A 24085-nucleotide genomic window follows, 5' to 3' on the forward strand; every position below is an offset into this window, starting at 1 on the left:
TCTGGCACCAGTTGATTTAAAAAAAAAAAAAAAAAAGTTTTCCACTAGAAAAGGGTTTAAGGCGTTAAGGGTTTAAGGCGTTAAGGGTTTAAGGCGTTAAAGGGATACTCCGGCGAAAAACATTTTATCCCGTATCCGAAGGATACGGGATAAGATGTCTGATCATGGGGGTCCCGCCGCTGGGGACCCCCACTATCTCCAGCGCAGCACCCCATTCATCCGTGCCGGATGGCTAGCGACTACAGTCGCCACTCTCCCTCCATTCATATCTATGGGAGCTCCAAGCTTCCGAGTTCCAGACGCGGCCGTCGCTGGCCGGGAGATTGCGGGGGACCCCTGCGATCAGGCATCTTATCTTCTATGCAACGGATAAGGGATAAGATGTTTTTCGCCGGAGTATCCCTTTAAGTCCTAGGAGGCATGCTGTGGGGGTAAAGGCGTTAAAATGAAAAATTGAACTATTTAAAATACAGAACTCAGGCTGGTGTGTTGCAAAAAGTCAGCCACAAAAAACCATAAAAATATAATGGTATCTGGTAAACAGCGCATGGCATAGATTGCTACTAGATTATTAGATGAATACTACAAATTAGCCAGGGATATGGATTCATCAAGACTTGTGCTAAGGAAAAGATGACCAGTTGCCCATAGCAACCAGATCGCTCCTTTCATTTTTCAGAAGCCTTTTCAAAAATGAAAGAAGCGATCTGATTGGTTGCTATGGGCAACTGGTCGACTTTTCCTTTACACAGGTTTTAATTATTCTCCCTCGAATAATCTATATCAGTTGTCTCCAAACTGTGCTCCTTCAGATGTTAAAACACTACAACTCCCAGCATGCCCAGACAGCCATAGGTGGTATACGGCCACATATTCATAGTAGTGCTTGGTTTTATATAAGTCCAGTGTTTCCCAACCAGGGTGCCTTCAGCTGTTGCAAAACTTCGACTCCCAGCATGCCCGGACAGTCTTTGGCTGTCCGGGCATGCTGGGAGTTGTAGTATTGCAAACATCTGGAGGTCCGCGGTTTGGAGAAACTGATCTATAGTAAATGGTTCCCCAAAAACTATAACTCCCAGCGTTCCCACCGTGTTTTTTATTTTTTTTATTTGCCCTTAGTCAATATGGCCGCCCTCGCCTCAGCAGTCCGGGGAGATTACCCAGTATCCCCTGCGCTGCCCGGAAGATTTTGCTGTTGACAATATGGCGGGGGCTGGAGCTGTGGCCGGAGGAAGGAGGAGGAAGTGTCATTCATGTTAGGACAGCAGGGAGAGGGGCTCCTCGTTACCGCAGAGCTCAGGCAGCGGCGTCCCCGGCGTCCCGTGTACCGGGTGAGGGGAGCCGGGGCGCCCCAGTATGCGCTGAGTGAACCGGGCACGTCCAGGGAGCCGGCGGCGCCATGTCCTTCTTCCGCAGGAAAGGTAACGAGGTGCTGGGTGTGACAGCCGGGATGTGGGATACACCGGGGAGCTCTTAAAGAGACACTCCACCTGCAGTTCTCACCAGTGCAGCAGAATATATATATATATATATATATATATATATATATATATATATATATATATATGCATTGTCTCTTTAGAGAGGTGACAGCTGAGTGCTGATGTCAGTAACCATGGACCCCAATATGATGTCACGTGACAATCCATTGACTCTGATTTTTGTTGATCACGTGACTGTATCCTGCAGTGTCCCTTCAGGTTGGCCTGTAGGGTGGCGCTCTTCAGTGCCCAGTCATACCCGCTCAAGCAGCATATACAGTAAAGCAGCAATGTTTGTCCAACCATCTGCTGCTTTACCGTATACTTATGTTAAGATGCACCGAAGCGACTCCATCCTGTATAATCTGGGCATCCATTCCCTCAGCATAGAGCGGTGCCATCTTGATTGTGTTCTACCCGCTCTGGGCTGGTCATACCACTCAGTTCTGTGATGGTAATACTGAAGCTTACTTTTACTTCCATAGAGTCCAGTGTTTCCCAATTAGTTTTGCAACAGCTGGAGGCACATGAACTCCCAGCATGCACTGACAGGCTTTGGCAGGATAGGTGTCAAACTCCTGGGCAATCTTACAGCATGTTGCCCAGAAGTCCCATTGAAGTCTTTAGGCTACAAGATTGTTTGGGAGTTTTAAACCTGTCTCTGTCATGAGAAAGTTGGTCAGCGGTCTGACCCCCACTGAACGGCTAGTTATACTGTAGGATAGTGTTTTCCAATTGGTGCGCCCCCAGTTGTTGCAAAACTACAACTCTCATCATGCCCAGACAGCCTAAGGCTGTCTGGGCATGCTGGGAGTTGTAGTTTTGCAACAGCTGGAGGCACACCGATTGGAAAACACTGTCCTACAGTATATTTAGCCAAAGGCTGTCCGGGCATGCTGGGAGTTGTAGTTTTGCAACAGCTGGAGACACACTCTTTGGAAAACATTGCTGTATATTTTGTAAAGGGATAACCCTTCAAGACACAACCCAGAATGTTGCCCATAGGGCCATCTGGTGTGTCCCGCTCCTGCAAGCTAGTGGAAGCCCTGGTCAGTCAGAAAATTGCGGCAGGAGAAATGCAGTATTAGGGCCCATACACACTGTGGAGTTTTCTCTCTGGATCTGTTCACACTGAGGAATGATGGGGAAAAGCTAAAATCCTCTACATCTCCATGGAGAAACCAGTGGGCACTAAAGGGCCATTCACACAGCAGAATATCCTGGAAAACTTCTGTGCGGACATTGTGTGTGCGGCAGGCAGCTGCAAATCAGCCATCACTAGGATTGCTTGACATGCGCTGTCTCCATAGACCGCATTCTATCCGAGAGGATAGAATGAACATGTTCATCGGATCACCTGACACGCCAGGCGGGAGACCACATCTTCCGTTCCCAATACCCCCCTCCTGCTTACAGAGTGCTGAAGGCATTGTGCGTGTGGTGTGTAGTTAGATTGAGAGAGATTCTATCGCTGTTCATTCGTTTTTGCAGAACTACAACTCCCAGAATGCCATGTGTTACAATAGCTGGGGTGCTATAGGTTGGAGATCTCTGGTATATAGATTTGATAGATATATAGGTAACTTATGATGCTGGGCTTGTATAGGACTATGCTGTCACACCTGATGTAAGTAAATGGTGCCACACTGTTCCCCATAAGTGACCACGACAACAAGAGCAAAAAACCCTGTTGTGGACAAAGGCCTTTTGTAGCCACAGCCTTAAAGGGGTACTCCGGTGGAAAACTTTTTTTTTTTAAATGAACTGGTGTCAGAAAGTTAAAGATTTGTAAATTACTTCTATTAAAAAATCTTAATCCTTTTAGTACATTTTAGCCGCTGTATGCTACAGAGGAAATTATTTTCTTTTTGAATTTCTTTTTTGTGTTATCCACAGTGCTCTCTGCTGACACCTCTGTCCGTGTCAGGAACTGTCCATAGCAGCATGAATTATGAACTGGCGCCAGAAAGATAAACAGATTTGTAAATTTCTTCTATAAAAAAAAAAAAAATCTTAATTCTTTTGGTACTTTTTAGCAGCTGTATGTTACAGAGAAAATTCTTTATTTTTTTTTATTTCTTTTTTGTGTTATCCACAGTGCTCTCTGCTGACACCTCTGTCCGTGTCAGGAACTGTCCAGAGCAGCATGGGTTTGCTATGGGGATTTTCTCCTGCTCTGGACAGTTCCTGATATGGGCATCAGGTGTCAGCAGAGAGCACTGTGAACAACACAAAAAAATAAAAATAAAAAAAAGATTTTCCTCTGCAGCATACAGCTGCTAAAACGTACTGAAAGGATTAAGATTTTTTGAATAGAAGTAATTTACAAATCTGTTTAACTTTCTGGCGCCAGTTCATTTAAAAAAATAAAATAAAAATACGTTTTTTTCCCGGAGTACCCCTTTAACTGCAATTACACTCAGCAGCGGGATATGTGTTTAAATTTCCCAGCAATTTCGTAGCTCGAAACTTCATTGATCATGATCCAGATTTTTTACAGATAAGTGTTACAGATTTATCCTGATGGTCTGCATCTATGCAGCTGCCGGGGAATTTAAACAGTTGTCCTGCCACTGGCGTGTGATTGCAGTTATGCTTTAATGATGGCTGGAAAGCTTATAAATGATAGATTAGCGGGACAGGACAAAGACATGTATACAAAATAAAATCACTCATCTGCTCACTTCCAGTCCTTCACCACTGCATTTGGTGGAAGTATACACTGTCATTAATAAACACTATGCCTGGGCTGCTGCAGCCAATCATTGTCCTCAGAGATCACAACCACTTGCATATGACATCTGAAGCCAAAATATGAAGAAGAAAAAATGATGTGGTGAAAAACTATTGATGTTGTTGTGTTTTTTTTTTTTATTTTTTTTTTTTGGTAGAGGAGAATAAATAACTTTTACCATCAGTTGTGGTCAGTGTCTGATAAAACAACTAAGCCTGACTCTACTGATGTGATTTCAGCCTAAGGGTATGTTCACACGCTGCAGATTTGCTGCAGTATAGTTGTATATTTTTCCAATTAACTTTGATAGGAGAGTCAGTTTTCTTCACGAGCCCTTTTCCTGCTCTCTGTTCGTGAATGTCTTGGTCAGGTGGCTTAGATTCGCGAGTCTGCAGACAGAATAGACAGGTTCATTCTTTTTGCGGACACGGAAATTGGAATTTCCGTGCTGGAATCATCTGGCATGGAAATTCTGCTGTGTGCACAGTGCAGCAGAATCCTGTTGAATTTAAGAGGACTCTGCTGCAGCAGAATCTCCGTTGTCGAATTCCAGTGGGGAATCCGGCACGTAAATTCCGTTTTTGTGAACATGACCTTAGCGTGTACTTTCCCTGCCCTGTTTAGCGATCCGTCGTGGTCTGAACTAGGGATCGACCGATTATCGGTATGGCCGATATTATCGGCTGATAATCACGATTTTGGGCATTATCGGTATCGGCAATTACCTTGTCGATAAGCCGATAATGCCCCGCCCCTCGCACCGCCCCCCCCACACCGCGAACGCCCCCCTCACCCGCCGCACCACACCGCGACCGCCCCCCCCCAACCCACCGTGTCGCACCCCCACCGTGGTGCTGGGTGGTATATCGGTATGGATTTTTGCCCATACCGCTATACCGGTCGGGCCCCTCCCCCACCCTCCGAGTCAATAAAAAAAATAAAATAAACTTACCCGTAATGGGGGTGGTCCGGGCCATCCATTCTTCCTTCCTGTAGTGTCTGGTGCCATTCCGGGTGGAGGGTGCACCGGTACGGGCTGTCCTTCTCCGGGGGTCCTCTTCTCCACTCCGGGCAGGCTCCGGCCTAGTACGCTGCATAGACGCCGCTACGCCGTGACGTCAGGTGCGTCACTGCGCAGCGGCGTCTATACAGCGTACTAGGCCGGAGCCTGCCCGGAGTGGAGAAGATGACCGCCGGAGAAGGACAGCCCGGACCGGTGCACCCTTCACCCGGAATGGCACCAGACACTACAGGAAGGAAGAATGGATGGCCCGGACCACACTGACAGGTAGGGGAGAGAAGCGGGTGGTGGTGGCGGCGGACGGCCTATGGCACCGCAAAAGCCACTGCAGTGCATTGATTTAAAGCGCCCGCTTTAAATCAATGACCTGCAGTGGTGTTGTGGGGGGGATAAATAGCCGATAACTTATACCGGAATATCGGTATAAGTTATCGGCTATCGGCCCTAACATCCACCGATTATCGGTATCGGCCCTAAAAAAACGATATCGGTCGATCCCTAGTCTGAACACTCAGACTCCAACCAATGAAAACATTTGGGTCTTTACAACATATAAAGAGTTCTTTCAAATGACAGTGCCCATTTTAGGGTATGTCCTGTTAGCCGGGGGACCCCACAATCCACTGGTTCTGTCTACTTCATAAAAGATGTTGGCAGACATGGGTATATCGTTATTACCAACAATATTATGGATGTGGTCCAGGACCATGTTGGTATTTGGTAAATTGCCAATTCAGACTTCCAAACTCGATTGGTCTTCATCTTCTCTGAGAGGGCTTCCTACCTTTTGGGGTGAATGGAAATGAAAATGGTGCAACTGTAGTTCACCCACTTTGCAAACCCCCTTTCCAACTGTTATTAATATTGCAGGGTTATGTTGGATGATCACGCCGTGTGATCTGCTGCAGCTTTTGTTTGCAAAAAGCGCGTTGACCCAGATATGTAGACAGGTCAGTTTGCATGGCTGCTGTACGTTCTGCTGTGAATGCTTCCCTGAGAATCTCCAGCTGAAGCTATTTCATTGCCTGAGGCACAGACACTGTGAGAGAATCCTTTTCTTTCAGCAATCCTCCAGATAAAATAGAAGGGAATAGAGGAATCGTTTTATTTGAAGTAAAGTTCCTTATTGGTGCCATCTACTATTCAGGGGTGTGGAAATAAAAAAAAAAAAAACTACTTGTCCAAGGGACTAAAGCGGAACACAATCTACTTGTCCCTCAAGAAAATCCACTTGTCCTGGTAGATAAAATAATTTCCACCAAAATAGTCTGATCCCCCCCCCCACTAGACCACCAGGGATGGATATAAGATCCTTTAGACACTGTTGTCAACTTAGACAGCAATGATCTAATGGTTTAATAGCGGCCGTGGTGATTGCAGTATGCCAGGATATTAGCGGCGGGAGAGCTGTATCTCCTCTTACACCCGAGACAAGACCAGAAAAGTCTAGATGTAACTTTTTGATCACCATAAAAAATTTCTCATATGAAGTGACCAAAAATGAACAATTCTGGACTATTCTTTACATTTAAAGCGTTCAACGTACGGTTTAATTAACATCATATTTTAATAGTCTGGACATTTCCACATGCAGCGATACCACTTATGTTTATTTTTGTACATTATTTTTATTTAAAGAAAATTGGAAACTTTTATTAGGAAAGGGGCTTATTCACATGTATACGCACTTTTTAAAATATTTTAATCACTATTTTTCAGTCTCAATAGGGACTTATGTTACTGGGGGGGGGGGGGGGATGTTCTGCTTCTCCAGTTTATATGGTGCATTTTGTGCCAGAAAATGCTGGAAGTTGCATTTAGTTAGTAGATAACTACAACTCCCAGCATGCCCTGATACAGGCTATGGTTGTGTGGGTGTTGCAGCATGTTGCACTGTATAGTACAGTTAAGGTTATTGTGGAACATGCTGGGAGTTGTAGTTTTGGTTTGTGTCAGCTGCAGAGCCATAGTCTATGTCAGGGAATACTGGGAATTGCAGTTAGTAACTACAACACCCAGCATGCCCTGATGCAGCCTATGGCTCTGCAGCTGAACCGAACCAGAACTACAACTCCCAGCATGTTACACTTTATGGTTCTACAGATTAGGTTATTGTCTAACATGCTGGGAGTTGTAGTTTTGGTTCAGGTGTGTTTGTGTGCATCCGTGGGGCTCTTGGACGTCGGGCGAGTATGAGGGGGTGGGATTCTGGGGGTGCAATTTAGTGCGGGTGACCAGAAGCCACTAAAAATAAAATTAGATGGCACAACTGGCGGCGGCGGCAGTGCCCCCCCCCCCCCCCCCACATCATACATTACATACATACACACATACTCACACCATACATACACCCGCCGCTGCCCCCCCACATCATAAACATATTCACATCACACTTAGACAGACATCATACACACATCATACATTACATACACATCACACATAGACATCATACACACATCATACATTACATACACATCACACATAGACAGACATCATACACACATTATACATTACATACACATCACACACACTCACACCATACATATACATCATACATATGCACACATCATACATACACCCACCGCTGCCCCCCCACATCATACATCACATGCATACACACAAACTTAGACAGACATCATACACACATTATACATTACATACACATCACACACAGACATCATACACATCACACACAGACAGACATCATACACACATCATACATTACATACACATCACACACAGACATTATACATTACACACACATCACACATAGACAGACATCATACACTACATACACATCACACAGACATCATACACATTATACATTACATACACATCACACATAGACAGACATCATACACTACATACACATCACACAGACATCATACACATTATACATTACATACACATCACACATAGACATCATACACACATTATACATTACATACACACATCACACACAGACATCATACACACATTATACATTACATACACATCCCACACAGACATTATACATTACATACACATCACACATAGACATCATACACACATTATACATTACATACACACATCACACACAGACATCATACACACATTATACATTACATACACATCACACACAGACATTATACACACATTATCCATTACATACACATCACACATACACTCACACCCTACATATACAACCACCCTTCCTGCCGCCGCCTGCATTCTCTGTCTCCTCACCTGAGCCGCCATGAGTGGACATCAGAGCTGTAGTCCCGGCCGGTGTGAGGTTACAAGGGTTATAAATCTCCCCTCACACCGGACGTCTTCTTCTCTCCCCTCCCCCGCTCTGTGTTTTCCCCGTGCAAACATGCAGCCTCCCCGTGGTGGATTAGGTCCTGTGGAGACAGGGGAGGGGGGAGGGATAGAGCTGTGTGCGGGGGAGGGGGAGCTGTGCACCGAGCTGTCTTACGTCCTCTCCTCACCCTGCTGTGTCTTCTTGTGTAGAGCTGCATCCTCCGGGAGGGGAGATAAGGGGGCTCTGCGGTCAGCTGGAGGCCCCCGCCATCCCCCTCCATATACTCTGAGCGCCGGTGTGAGGTGCAGACTTGTATCCGCTCCTGCGCCTCACACCGACATTAAAGAAAAATAAGGGGGACGTCGGTCTGTCCCTGCTAGCCCGATACAGGGCTCAATCTATAAACAATTTACCTGCCCGGTACCCAAAACTACTTGTCCCGGGCGTCGGGCTATAGGATTTCCACATCCCTATGGAAGTATCTCGGTAGTGCCCGGCAAATAGTAATTCTTTATGTAAAATTTTATAGGAAATTGCTTTTAGCTCCCTGATATATGGTTGTACAATGGATCTAAAGGTGGAATTGTACCTTCACGGGTATGTTTACATGTACAGGATACATTTTGCCACCCGTTGACTTCAATATCCTGTACGCTTTTCCTCCACTACTGACTTAACTTGTGTTGGGCTGTATGCTGCACTACTTTTATGTCTACTAGCCTTGGATTCTGGGCAGCGCTGACTACTAGACTATACTTTAGCCCAGTGTTTCCCAACCACTGTGCCTTCAGCTGTAAAGGTTTTCTGGGCATGCTGGGAATTGTAGTTCTGCAATTGCTGGAGGCACATGGTTGGTAAACACTGCTTCAAGGGTCTGCATGATTCCCACTGCGAGTTTGAATGGGGGGGATGTCTCCACTGCTGTCCACAGCAGATTTTCGGCTGCGGAATTTTCAAGGCGGAAAATTCGCCGCAGACCCTATTGACTTGAATGGGGCCTGTGGCGGATTTTCCGCATGGGAAATTCTGCTGCTGAAAATCTGAGGAGAGCAGGCCCCAAATTTTGCTGCATATTTGTTGCTGTGTATTTTCCTAGTTATTGAAGTCAAGGAGTAGCAAAGTCAGCTGCAGATCGTACGTAGCTAAACATAACGTGTGACCCTACCCTAATGGGGTAAACCAAACAAACACACAGGCAAAGAATCTAATGGAGCATGATGGGATTACAAATTTGGGAAGAAATAAGGAATGTGGAAGTACAGAACAGAGCTAGTGCACCTCTATGAAAGCATTATAATGCCTCCATACTAAGCAGGTCTGTAATATGGCTTTGCAGGATCCTTAAGGGTACGATCACACTCTAGTAACTAGCAGAAGGTTTCCCGCTGCAAGTTACGCTAACATTCATTTGAATGGGACAGTCTGCAATAGTGTCAGATTTGTGGACCCATTCAAATGAATATTAGCGTGACCTGCAGCGGAAACCTGCTCCTAGTTATGTGTGTGAACATACCCTAAAAGGGTTTTCCACCAACATTACTCATCTATCCGCAGGTTAGTTGATAGGTGAGCACCGGCACCTGTCACGGGAATGTGGACCCCATGTCCCTCTAGTTAAATGGAGCACCAGTTGGTCATGTAGACTGTCACTTGATTCATAAACGTATGTGTTTGTCTCTAGTCTTAAAAGTCTGTGGCACTCTCTCCCCCAAAAATAGCCGTAAACTGAAATAATCTGTAAATGGTTAAAAACGGCTGATTCCATATATATGTAATTTTTATCTTTCTGCTCTCTTGCATTTCCCTGCTTTAGGCCTGCAAACTAGACACGTTGATGCTTGGAGAGACCTACTGCAGTTTTTGTGTTTGCGGGATTACTGCGGGGGAATGCAAGTGACCAGGTGTGCAGTGACGGTTTGTTGTCAGAATTCCCCTAAAATCCTGTTCACCTTGCGATATAAAATGAGGATCTGATTGATTTAATGCCCCATCCCTTAGAACAGTTTTAATACCACTGACGAGCAATGAATCCTGGTGGAAGATTTCATAATAGGGGAGGTGTTCCCTCTGTCTAGAAGGCATCTCTGTTGTTGCTGCCATAATGGTTGTTACCCTGATTTCTACGAAACAGGAAATTTGGGGACTCATTTATTAATTTTTTTTTTTTCCTTTTGAGAGAACTTTTCTATTAGACTTTTTTTTTAGTTAATAGCTGTTACATTCTTGCCGAGGATTAAGGTGCTTCGCCCTGGCGCCATAGGAGAAAGTGCTTGTGTGCTCTCTTCTCTTCTTCACATAGTAATTCCAGTTTGACAGGGTAAGAATGTGCCACCTGCACCACATTGTGTCACCATAGGAGGGCTGTCATTACTTCCGGAGATCACAAAAGTATAATAAGAGCAACTGTATCATTGCACAAAAGGTGCTGTCTTAGGTTTATACTGCAATACCTGAATAATAATATGTAATAGTTTATCTGCCGACTATAGCATTATGAAGAGAATTAATCTTATCTTTCAGACTAGCTGGAAGTCTGCCCATGGGTTTTATCCGACCCATGACGTAACAGCTTGTGACTCCAGTCTGGACATTTTCCAACCATATCAAGCTTTTGGCCTGGACTGAAAACTGCAACAGGCCACAATTTTCAGCTCATTGAATAGAGTAGGATACAGCATGGGCCAGGCACAAATATGGAGGGAGCCTTACTGGCCGATGGTGGCTCAAAACCTGGTGCACATGCACCCTAAGGAGTTCGATTGATGAAAAATAGGAGTTGTAAGTGTCGCTTTCACACTCCACAGCCCTAGCGGCAGCAATGGGAACTCTATAGAAAAGGGCAATACCAGGTGGTTAAAGGAAAACTGTCACCAGTTCACCCGCACTATAACACGATCCTTTGGATTATAGTGCGGGTGAACAGGAGACCGATGAGGGGTCTTGGACTGCTATACCTACCTGCAGTCTGGAGTCCCGCTGCTCCGAAGGTCCCTCTCTTCCAGTGCTGACATGTGCTTTGAGGCTGGCCCGCCGGCTAGATTTAAATATTCATAAGCACCGGTCACGTGAGTGCTCGTGCCTATTGAGCGCTCACGTGACCAGCACTTATGAATATTTAAATCTAGCTCGCGGGCTCTCCTCAAAGCGCAAGTGAGCACTGGAAGAGGGGGACCTTCGGAGGAGTGGGACTCCGGACTGCAGGTAGGTATAGCAGTCCGAGACCCCTCGGTGTCCTGTTCACCTGCACTATAATCTGGTGTATCGGGTTATAGTGCAGGGGAATTGGTAACAGTTTTCCTTTTAAAGCTGAAAGTGGAGATGATCTGTACCTGAGAAGTTGTACACTTGTAAACAAGAATAAAAGCCATAGGGGGAAGAGAGAGGGACACACAACTTTCTAGTATCTATCCTGTACAAATCATCACCCCCTGACTTGGTATTCCCCAAACTGTGGCACTCAATCTGTTGCAAAACTACAGTAACCTTTGTAGGAGTTGTAGTTTTGCAACGGCTGGAGAGCCACAGGTTAAAGCAGTAGTCCAGTATTGTAAAACGTATAAGTTTCACATCGCTGGGACCCCCCCCCCCCCCCACGATCTCCCATACAGGGCCCTGGCTCTCTGGCCAGAGAGCACGTGTCGGCCACCACACGAAGCTGTGGCCGACATGCCCCCTCAATACAGTGCTATGGCAGAGCCGGAGATTGCCGAAGGCAGCACTCTGGCTCTCCCATAGAGTTGGATTGAGGGGGGGGGGGGGGGGGTGTCGACACGCTGCCTTACCGCGGACTGCCAGAAGAATAGGGAATACATTTTTTTAATTCTGGAGATTTCCTTTAAACACTTCCCTAACCAATCTTAGGTGGTGTTAGACTGTAGGTTCTTAAAGCATCAGTATATAGAGTATATATTACACATAGAAGAGCAATTGGCTTTCTTGCAGGTTGTATTTTGACAGCTGGCACTGTGACTCTTTTTCTCTTTGTTGCCAGAACCAGCCGATACCAGCTCACCCAATTATCACCAGTCTATTTGCACGCACATTATCAAATATGCCTAGGATTTGATGCTGCAGATTTTAAGCTGTGTTCAGTTAATCAGTTAACATTGAAATCTGCACTTTTAAACCCTGTGCATCAAATATAAAGGATACTGTCTGTGTGAATACACCACTTAGGGGTATTTTTACCCATCAATGGGGGTCTGACTCCCGGCACTCCCACTGACCAACTGATTCAAGCAGAAGTGTGCTGAGGCCTCTACATTTCCTGCTTGGCACTGTGTCATACACTGGGTGGCAACTACCTGCTATTGCAACTGGCATAAGCTGATGTACCACAGGTGTACCAGGTAGAGCTGCTACCCCATTTTTGGAGCTGTTGAAGGTTCCAAGTGAAGTTGGACCCCCACTGATATTGAAAAATTGATGGAGGCATCCTAGTTGGAAAACACTGGGATATACCATCTGTTGCAAAATGACAAGTCCCCAGAATCTGGTTATGCTGGGAGTTGTAGTTTTGCAACAGCTGGATGCACATTGGTTGGGAAACACCAGTCTATCCTTAGGATAGGCCATCAATTATCAAACTGGATACTCTCTTTAAATGTGATATCATAAACGCCTGTGTAGGTTCCACCTCTGGGACTCTCGACTACATTTACCCAAAATGAGATTTTTCATGCAGTTCAGTATGAGCATCGGCCAATTCATTTTTTATGCGGGGATGTGCCCATAATGGGGGCAGGTCAGATAGTAGCGTGTCCTGTAGTGCTGGTAACATATCCTGGAACTGATTTTTTTTTCTAGAAAAGCTGTAATTCATGGTGTTAGCTTGTAGCTGAATACTAGTATCACTATTTGCAGTGCTTTCTTGTAGCTGTAAGATGAATCATTAAAGACACAGGATAAAATGCAGTGAGCCGGACTTTGAGCCTCCAGTAGTTTGTTCTGCAGATTTCTTCACAAGGGTCCTACTGAGATGACGGAAATGTAAACAATTCACTTAGACTTTTTACCATCTGTCCTTTTCTTTACCAGATTGTCTTCAGATTTGTTTAGCCTATAGGAGTATCGGTCACATTTACCATATGCATCTTTTTATTGAAGTTTTGTAAATACAAATGTAAATTTTACAACGGAAACAAGGCCACAGAAGTCTCAGATACAATGTTACCTATATTGTTGCATGTGATTGTACATATATGAGCAAATATAACAAAGCAAATATGACTGATTTAATCATCCTAATAGCCAATCAGCCCAAAGAAATATATCTATATCTATCTATCTATCTATATATATATATATATATATATATATATATATATATATATATATATATATATATATGTGTGTGTGTAAAACAAATTTTTTGTTCCTTACAAAACCATATTTACTTCCTCTCTATACTTTTTACTACCATGCTTATTGCTGTACAGCAAGACATCAATACCACTAATGTTTTATAAATAGTAACACAATCTGTTTATGTAATTTGAAGAATATAATATTTAACATAACAGGGTGTGTGCCCCCTGATCCTGCCCCCTGATCGCAGGTTTGGGGTTAGGCTGTGTTCCTGTGTGTGTTTTGTGAACAGAGCCTTCTCGTGCATGTGAATGTAGCCTTAGGCATTTAGTGGGTGGAATTGCGTTTACTAGATTTTATTAGTCACCCAGTACTCCACTCTCACCACCTTTGCAGTGTGGAGCTTCATAGTGAAGACTGCATTGACATCTAATTTTTGTGGCCGGTTTGTGTAGCCCTTTGCAACAATCATCCATTGGCCACAAATCCCCTATTACACAGGGAGCATTGGCTTGTTTGTTGGCTGATCACCAGCACTATTTAAATAGGAGGACTTAGGCCTGTTATGCCAATAATCACCCCATGCAATACGGCCCTTAACTGATCACAAAGTGTTCCCTGCTGTAATTCCTAGAGGTAAACTGTAATCTATGGGGAAAGATAACATTAAAGGGGTTATCCAAACTTTAAGGGGCCTAAATGAATAATAAAAAAAAAAACATCCTGTTACTAATCTTCCCTCCCTGTGCTGATCCCCCTATTCTGCCTCCGTTTGAAAATTTTGTCCTGGAGTACGGAGCATGACTGCGGAGGCTGCTGATTGACTACAGCGGATAACCACTTTGTGTTCAGTTTCCCACCACAGGGGGATCAAAGTATTATAAAGCACCCATTCAAATCATTGAGTTGTCTGTCTCCAGAGTGAAAGGTGTTCCTTGTAACCCCTTTCCATTTTGGCCAGGATGTGAGAATCCTGAACAGACGATCTTGAACAGATTTCCCTGAAATTATTGTGTTTTTTTATTTTTGTTTGTTTCTTGTTGTTTTTTATTTTTATTTTTTGAAACCATACATTTTCTTTTAACAAAAATAAAATGTCTGACCCGGTATACCATTTTAGCCACCGATTCTTAGACTGGATGGTGGCAAAACTCCAACAAGGAGTTTTTAGGTTTTGTCTTGGCACAAGCATTGAAGCTACATCACTAGGGTATATCATGTGTCCTATCCCCTGTCTCCTCTTAGCAGCTTTTTATGGATACCATATGGTTGACTTTGTTATTGGGTCCTCGCCACCGTTGATTAGAAGTGAGTACTGTCCTATAAATGATTACATAACCTTTTGTCTCTACAATTGTTGCAAAACTATAACTCTCTGCATGCCCTGACAGCCGCAGGCTGTCAGGTTATACTGGGAGTTGTAGTTTTGCAACAGCTTGAGAGGCACAGGTTTGGGATCTCTAAAATAAAATTATTCTGGAGCTTCTAGTAGCTGATAAGGTCTTTACTTGCTGAGGTGATGGCATGCTCCATATATATTGGCCCTTGATATGCGTCTTTGAAAAATGAATACAGATCTGAGTTTATTTTCTTAGACAAATACTGGTCAGTCTAATGAATGATAATCTTGGTGCAACCACGTGTCCCAAGAAAAGGGGCCCTGAGTCCAAAACACAAGTCCCTTTGTTCTTGCCTCTTGTTACTAACAGATAAGTAGAGGGCATGCATCATGTGAGCGTGTCCTGCAATAACACTGTATTGTAAGACTAAAGAAGTAGAATCTCTGTGAACTGTAACTGATTCAGTCCGTTCAGCCTAGACCTCCATATAACAGATCTTACTGATGCTAATCCCTGGAAGATGGCCAGGGGTTTCTAGTAGAAGATCACAACACCAGGTCACTTTAAAACTAGGGATGGCAAACTGACTTGGCATAGAAGTCAGACACCAAATCTCATCCGAAATATACATTTAAAGGCATGCTCCACAGTCAGGGTCCTATATCTGTACACACTCTAATACAAGAAAGGCTGTGATCACCGAGTAGACCACCCACTGGACTCATAAGCCTGGGAAAAATGTATTTGATAAAAATAGGAACAGAGGTTTCCTGATATTGTCACCTTTGTGGTGGTAAGTGGGTATCACTGCCAGGGGCTGAACACACCTCACCCTAAATAGTTGTCCCTCATCTTTGAGGAGCCATTTTACAGAACACATGTCTGTGAAACAAACATCAAGATTAGATCTGCTGGAGCTGCTTGGACAAACCACAGGTGCAGGTTCAAATATGAGATGAAGAATAAGAATCCAGTGCATCAATATTACAAGACAGGCTTGACGTGTTTCGGGAATCAGCCTCTTAGTCATATGCATGCTTATGACTAAGGGGTAACACGTCAAAACACGTCAAGCCAGTCTTGTTTGAGAAGTGTATACCTCCCTGTTTTTAAAGGGGTTTTCCAGGAATAGACAAACAAAGCTGATTACTTTAAAAAACAGCATCATACCTGTCGTCAGGTTGTTAGTTGTATTAGTTTTATTGCAGCTCATTTCCATTGAAGGGGTACCCATAGCCATCCTTTCCCTCTCACCCACCTATTTAAATGTCTAAATATCATTCATTAGCTATATAGAGTAGTTTCCCCACTTTGGTTTTCACTTACATGCATGAAGTGAGCGAATGACATCCTATAGCCATCCACTCTGTCTCTGTCCAAATCCCCTTCTGAAAGCAGCTCCCACCCTCCTGAGGGACACAGACCACATGGTTTCTGCCCTGCACTGATGTCAGGCTCTCTTTAGTGCTGAGAACTAGGAGGTGTGTGCAGCCTCAGCCAATCAGACACTGAACTTATCTCTGCTAATCAGAGCAGGAGGGTAGGGCCTGCCTGGAGTACCCCTTTAAAGTGAATAGAGCAAAGATGTTGAACAGGTGTGGTGCTCTTTTTTTTTTTTTTTTTTTTTTATTATTTTATTTATTTATTTTTTATTCTATTCTTGAATAACCCCTTCAGTGGATTTGCAATAGGGTGTAAAGCTGAATTCTTCTTCTCAGATTTCAGTGAGTTGACATTTTTCTTTTGTTTTTATAATGAAGGGACGGGCATTTCATTGTAAAGTAACTTCCTGCTTGCTCCCTTGAGTGTCACTTGACCCGTATTGCTGTGTTTTTCCCTTTTTCTCTGCTCAGCACTGTTTCGTAGACTAATGAATAGAACTTGTGGAGTCATTAAAGTAGTACACATAAAGGGCCTTCCTGTTTAAATACAACAGTTACTTTAAAGGGTTTGGCTACTTCATAATAAAATAATTCAGTGTACTGTAATAGTAAGGTTATATCATTTAGTCACTCGAATGTGCTCCAGCTGTGGCCCGTAGTGCATATATAAGACCACACCAAAACACAATGGGGGACATTTATCAGTGTTTGCTTTATGTATTCCTTTTTTTTAGTAATTTGTTTCTTAAAATTTTTTTGCTTATGTGCGACTTATTTATCAATTGGTTTCAGCCTGTTGATAACTTTCGTTTCACCTAAGCAATTTCTCTTTTTTTTGCTTTGGTAGTGGGCTTTTTCTGCTCCATGTCTGAGCTGGAGTAAATTTAGTAGGTTTTTTCATGTAATGCGACTTTTTTGCGACTTTCGCACTTGATAAATCTCTGACCACTGCAAGTCAAAAATGAATTTTTGCAGATTTTTTTTCTTTTATTGCTTAGGACACTGCTCAATGCAAAAAGTCGCAGAAAAAAAGAGAATAGTCCACACTTGCGACTTTGTTTGCGACAATTTTAAGCAAAAAAAAATCTAAATGCTTTGATAAATCTCCCCCAATGTGGTGTAGCACAATATGTAACTGGAGGCGATGCACCAAAGACTCTTATCCGAAATGACTCCATAGCTATGGAAAATGTAGACTTGTAACAGGTCTGCCATATAACAAAAACCTACACAAAAATAACAGACATATTCTCCAAGTACAAAAATTACATAATCTTTATTGACATCCAAGAAAAAGAAAACATAGATTTAAAATACAATATTAAAAAGAGATTTCTGGGGAATGAAGTGTAAGACAGTTCAGGACTGTAACAGAGTGACCAGGTTTCACCATTTTTGTATAAACATCAGGATTGTTAGAAATAGAGAACCAAAAATTAAACAAATGTAAAGGAAGAAAAGGACAGAGAAGGGGTAGGGAGAGAGATCAGAGGTATTGGGAGAATAAAGATGACCCGGAGGGTGTAGATCAGGGGGCTCACCTATTATCAGCTAAGTTCCAGCTCTGCTGTCAGGTGGAGGTGAACACTAAGGCCCCCTTCACTCCTAGTGGCTGCACTACCATGCCCAAAAATGGCGCTTTCTGTCATGGAATGGTATGTTGGCCTGACTCCCAGAGGAATTGCAAAGGCATTGTTTTTAAGATATAGGCTATATAGATATTTAAGAAGAAAATATGCTCTCTTGATCAACTGTAGAACAAGTACACAAGACATACACACATGCAAACAGTGGTAAAATAGCTTGATTTACACAGACAGTGATACATTTCCCCGACATTCATCTCTATGGGAGAGGTGTGGACAGCAATTGTGTTGTCTCCGTGCTAGGTACAAAACACGCGTCTAACTAAGCAGAGCCAGGGTCCCATATAGGAGATCCAGAATAAGGGGGGGGGGGTTGTCCAGCTGTCAGACCTCCAGCGATCGGACACTGATCTTAATAGGTTCACATATCGAAACAACAAACACATGTTGAGAAATGCAAAAACACGGCCTAAAGGTGGTTTTATGCTCTTAAGATTGATGGCTTCTCTTTAGGAAAGGGCCCTTTTAACACAGGCCGATTATCGTAAGCATTCCTAAGAATGCTAGTTTCCAAAAATCAGCCATGTAAAGGGGCCAGTGTTTAATCAAGGTCGGGCAAAGTAGGGCTGGGCGGCCGGTATGGCCAAATGTGTGTATCACGGTATTTTTGTAACTTTTGGCGGTTCCACGGTATATAAAGGTATTTCCTCCTCTTTCTCCCCCCCCAAATTATCAGTCCAGCGCTGCCCCCATCGGGGTAAATACTCACATGTCACCCGCAAGCGCTTGCCCTCCTCGTCTCCTGTTTGTTGCCGCCTGCCCGGGCGCCTGACACTCTATACTGTGCGCTATCCCTATGCCCGGGCTGCCAAAAGGTATACAAAAATGCTCGGCCAGTGATAAGCTGAGCCCACTGTCATGTAAGGAGCTCTAGTCGGCTTCTTACATGACAGTGGGATCAGCCGATCACCGGCTGAGGCGGAACTTCGCTGCAGCCGGTGATAGGCTGACGACTGTCCGATGTTCCCGTCCCCAGGAAGCAGATGAGGCCGGTACTGGACCAACGGAAGGTGAGTTAAAGTTTATTTTGTTTGTTTTTTGCAGCCCGGGCATAGGGATACCACACAGTATAGAGCAGTGGTCTCCAACCTGCGGACCTCCAGATGTTGCAAAACTACAACTCCCAGCATGCTCGGACAGCCGTTGGCTGTCCGGGCATGCTGAGAGAGTTGTAGTTTTGCAACATCTGGAGGTCCGCAGGTTGAAGACCACTGGTATAGAGTGTCAGCGCCGGCAGCCGCAACAAACAGGAGGAAGAGGAGGGCAGCGCTTGTGGGGTGACATGTGAGTATTTACCCCCAATGGGGACAGCGCAATGCTGGGCTGATAATTAATTGGGGGGGCAGAACAGAGCTCGTAGGCCACATATGATTAGTTCCCCGATGTGGGGACAGCACAGCGCTGGACTGAAAATTCATTCCCCAGGGGGAGAGGCCAAACCAGTATTGCAGTATGGGTTAAAATTCATATCGTGCTGCACAAAAATTTTCGGTAGATGAGCCGGTATACCGCCCAGCCCTAGGGCAAGGTGTGGGAAATAATAATGCATTTGAATGGCTATACGATTGATTGAGCCTTGTAAAATCCCAGCAAATGAGTTCCTATCAGCAGAGTGATGGTCTGCCAACTCCTGGCACCAGCTGTTTGTAGGCGGCCACAGCATTTGTAATGAGCACTGCAGCCTCCTCAATGTTAATGTTGGTTTCAGGCTAAGTTTCTATGTGGTTTTTTTGGGTTGAAAAAAATGCCTGAAAAAACGCCAGTGCAATTTCCTGTGTCTGGTGTTTTTTTCTGCCATTTTTTCTTCTGTTTTTTTCTTTTCATTTGTGTGGAAATTGCACCTTGGCAGTTTAGTTTTTTTTTTTTGTACCCAAAATTTGTTCGGCGTACCAAAACAAGAAAAAAGGATGCAGTAGTGATGGAAAAAATTTTATTTACCGAAATGTATATATTTTATAACAAAATTTTAATTATTTTTTAATAAAGTGTGTGTGTCACTTTTTTTCTCTATTTTTTTTTACATTTTTTTTTTAGGTAGTACTACTACTCCAGCATGGAAACAGACTGTTCCATGATGGGAGTAGTAGTACCTGTACTAATAGACATCTCGCCCCTGGTGTCAGTCATGACACCCGATGCGATCGTCCATAATATAGCAGAGATGTGGAGCGGCTGTATACAGCGGTCAGTGAATAGAACAGTCACTCATTTGTCTTTATTCCACCCAGAGTGGTGATTGGCTGGATGGTTGCAGCCAATCACAGCTCTGAGGAAAATATGAATGAGTGAGTGGCCGGCCGGAGTATAGTCCAGAGAGTGCGAGCGATGTATAGAGCCGCCACATCTCTGCAATAGACAGGACAATCGCAGCGGGGTGTCAGTAGTGATAACCGCTGTGATCGGTTCTCACCTGCAGGTACTACTACTCCCAACATGGAGCACAACTCTGCTCCATTCTGGGAGCTGTAGTACCTGCATTGATAGACAAATAGCAGCCAGTGTAATTTCTGACACCCACTGCGATCTGTCTATTAATGCAGGTACTACAGCTCCCAGCATTGAGCAGAGTGTCACTCCCGACACTCCGCTGTGATCCTCCTGTATCATGTATAGATGCGGGCGACCGCTCTTCTATTGTCCCCTGCACTGACTTATATATACACATATTCCTATTTCCCACAGAGAGCTGTGATTGGCTGGAACCATCTGACCAATCACAGTTCTCTGCGGGAAATATGAATAGGTTTGTATATATATATATATATATATATAGTATATACTTATATTATATATATATATATATATATATATATATATATATGTGTGTGTGTGTATCTCTGCTCTCTCTCTCTCTCTCTCTCTCTCTCTCTCTCTCTCTCTCTCTCTCTCTACATCTCTCTCTCTCTCTCTACATCTCCTCTCTCTCTCTCTCTCTCTCTACATCTCTCTCTCTCTCTCTCTCTCTACATCTCTCTCTCTTCTCTCTCTACATCTCTCTCTCTCTCTCTCTCTACATCTCTCTCTCTCTCTCTGCTCTACATCTCTCTCTCTCTCTCTCTACATCTCTCTCTCTCTCTCTCTACATCCTCTCTCTCTCTCTCTCTACATCTCTCTCTCTCTCTCTCTACATCTCTCTCTCTCTCTCTCTACATCTCTCTCTCTCTCTCTCTCTCTCTCTCTTCTCATCTCTCTCTCTCTCTCTCTCTCTCTACATCTCTCTCTCTCTCTCTCTTGCATCTCTCTCTCTCTCTCTCTCTCTGACATCTCTCTCTCTCTCTCTCTCTCTCTCTCTCTCTCTACATCTCTCTCTCTCTCTCTCTCTCTCCTCTCTCTCTCTCTCTCTCTCTCTCTCTCTCTACATCTCTCTCTTTCTCTCTCTCTACTCTCTCTCTACATCTCTCTCTACATCTCTCTCTTTCTCTCTCTCTCTCTCTCTCTCTCTCTCTCTCTACATCTCTCTCTCTCTCTCTCTCTCTCTCTACATCTCTCTCTTTCTCTCTCTCTCTCTCTACATCTCTCTACATCTCTCTCTTTCTCTCTCTCTCTCTCTACATCTCTCTCTCTCTCTACATCTCTCTCTCTCTCTCTCTACATCTCTCTCTCTCTCTCTCTCTCTCTCTCTCTCTCTCTTCTCTCTCTCTCTCTCTCTCTCTCTCTCTCTCTCTCTCTACATCTCTACATCTCTACATCTCTCCCTACATCTCTACATCTCTCCCTACATCTCTACATCTCTCCCTACATCTCTCCCTACATCTCTCCCAGTGCAGGGGACCATAGAAGAGCGGCTGGCTGCATCTATACATTATACAGGATGATCGCAACGTGCAATCTGTCAATTAGTACAGGTACTACTCCCATCATGGAACTGTGTGTTCAATGCTGGGAGTAGTAGTACTACCTAAAAATAATTTTAAAAAAGTGAAAACACACACACTACATTTTTATTATTGTCGGCTACATTTTTAGGCTCCCCACCCGCCCACATAAATTGATCCCTGTTTTAAAAATTAATAACAATTTTGTAATAAAAAAGATAAATTTCGTTAGATACAATTTTTTCCTCCACTACTGTGTGTGTGTGTGCTTAATAATAATAATAATAATATATATATATTTTTTTTTAATGGTACCCTACGAAATTTTATTAAAAAAAAGATATCTCCATCACCTTTTTTGGATCCCTAAAGTCCAAAGAAGAATAAAAAACCGCCTGCAAATAAACGCCAAAGTTAAAAACCCACATATAATTTTTCTTGCCGTTTTTTCACTCCCCATAGACTTCTATGGGAGAAAAACGCCACGATTTTTTACACAAAAATCGCCATTGGCTCAACATGCTGCGATTTTGGAAAACCGCCAAGGAGCTAAAAAAACGTCAAAAATCTGTGAAAAGAAACCCCAAAAGGATTAAAAAAGCCAAAGAGAAAAACCCCAAGTGGAATAAGAATTTTGCGATTTCTCATTGATTTACAGCTAACATCTGGCCGCAGCCGAAAAAACGCCATGGGGCAGAATTGGCGTTTAACCCCTTAAGGACCAAGGACGTACCAGTACGTCCTTGGTCCTGCTCTCCTGATATAACGCGGGGTTACACAGTAACCCCGCGTGATATCACGGCGGGCCCGGCGTCATAGTGAAGCCGGGACCCGCCTCTAATAGCGCGCAGCGCCGATCGCCGCACGCTATTAACCCTTTAGGCCGCGCGGCTAAAAGCGAAAGTTGCCTGCTAGCTCAGTGGGCTGTTTGGGATAGCCGCGGCGAAATCGCGGCATCACCGAACAGCTGACAGGACAGCGGGAGGGCCCCCTACCTGCCTCCTCGTTGTCACGATCGCCGAATGACTGCTCAGTGCCTGAGATCCAGCGCATGAGCAGTCATGCGTCAGAATCGTTGATCACTGGTTTCCTATGAGAAACCAGTGACTCATGATGGAGATCAGTGGTGTGCAGTGTTATAGGTCCCTATGGGACCTATAACACTGCAAAAAAAAGTGAATAAAGATCATTTAACTCCTCCCCTATTAAAAGTTTGAATCACCCCCCCCTTTACCAATAAAAAAAAACAGTGTAAATAAAAATAAACATATATGGTATCACCGCAGCTGCGGACATGTCCCGAATTATAAAAATGATATCATTGAATTAAACCGCTCGTCTCTAGCAATGCGTGCGCGCAAAAAAATTCCAAAGTCCAAAATAGTGCATTTTGGTCACTTTTTTATATAATTTAAAAATGAATAAAAAGCCACCATTAAGTCCTATCAAATGCAAAAATGGTACCGTTTAAAAACTTCAGATCACGGCGCAAAAAATGAGCCCGTCGATACCGCCCGATCATACACTGAAAAATAAAAAAGTTATAGGGGATCAGAAGATGACAATTTTAAACACGTATTAATTTTTCCTGCATGTAGTTAGGATTTTTTTCCGGAAGTCCGACAAAATCAAACCTATATAAGTAGGGTATCATTTTAATCGTATGGACCTACAGAATAAAGATAAGGTGTCATTTTTACCGAAAAATTTACTACGTAGAAACGGAAGCCCCCAAAAGTTACAAAACGGTGTTTTTTTTTTCTTTCAATTTTGTCACACAATGATTTTTTCTTTTTTTTTTCGATTTCACCGTAGATTTTTGGGCTAAAATGACTGACGTCATTACAAAGTAGAACTTGGCTGGCGCAAAAAATAAGCATCATATGGATTTTTAGGTGCAAAATTGAAAGAGTTATGATTTTTTTAAAGGCAAGGAGCAAAAAACGAAAATATGCAAAAACGGAAAAACCCCTTAAGGGGTTAAAATTTTAAAAAATAAAAATAAAAAACAAGTAGAAACTTAGCCTCGGGCTGGTTTATACTTGCACCACCATTTACGAACGGTATGTTTGTGCA

General features: G+C 43.6%; 1 protein-coding gene across 4 annotated transcripts in view; it reads left to right on the plus strand.

Annotated features, from left to right (window-relative positions):
- Positions 1-1041: 1041 nt before the first annotated feature.
- The window catches only part of AKAP10 (A-kinase anchoring protein 10), a 66087-nt gene continuing 43043 nt past the window's right edge, over positions 1042-24085 (plus strand). The window contains exons 1-2 of one of the 4 annotated variants that reach the window (XM_056559232.1): positions 1045-1421; positions 10333-10420. Coding sequence is in view for 3 of the 4 variants with exons in the window: in XM_056559231.1 (XP_056415206.1) it covers positions 1400-1421 (22 nt within the window). In the remaining variant the exon portion in view is untranslated. Of the gene's footprint in view, positions 1422-10332; positions 10421-24085 lie in introns of all 4 variants that reach the window. The other 3 variants (XM_056559231.1, XM_056559229.1, XM_056559230.1) reach the window with 3 other exon arrangements.

This window comes from Hyla sarda, chromosome 2 (assembly GCF_029499605.1).
Source record: "Hyla sarda isolate aHylSar1 chromosome 2, aHylSar1.hap1, whole genome shotgun sequence".
NCBI classification, from domain to species: domain Eukaryota; kingdom Metazoa; phylum Chordata; class Amphibia; order Anura; family Hylidae; genus Hyla; species Hyla sarda.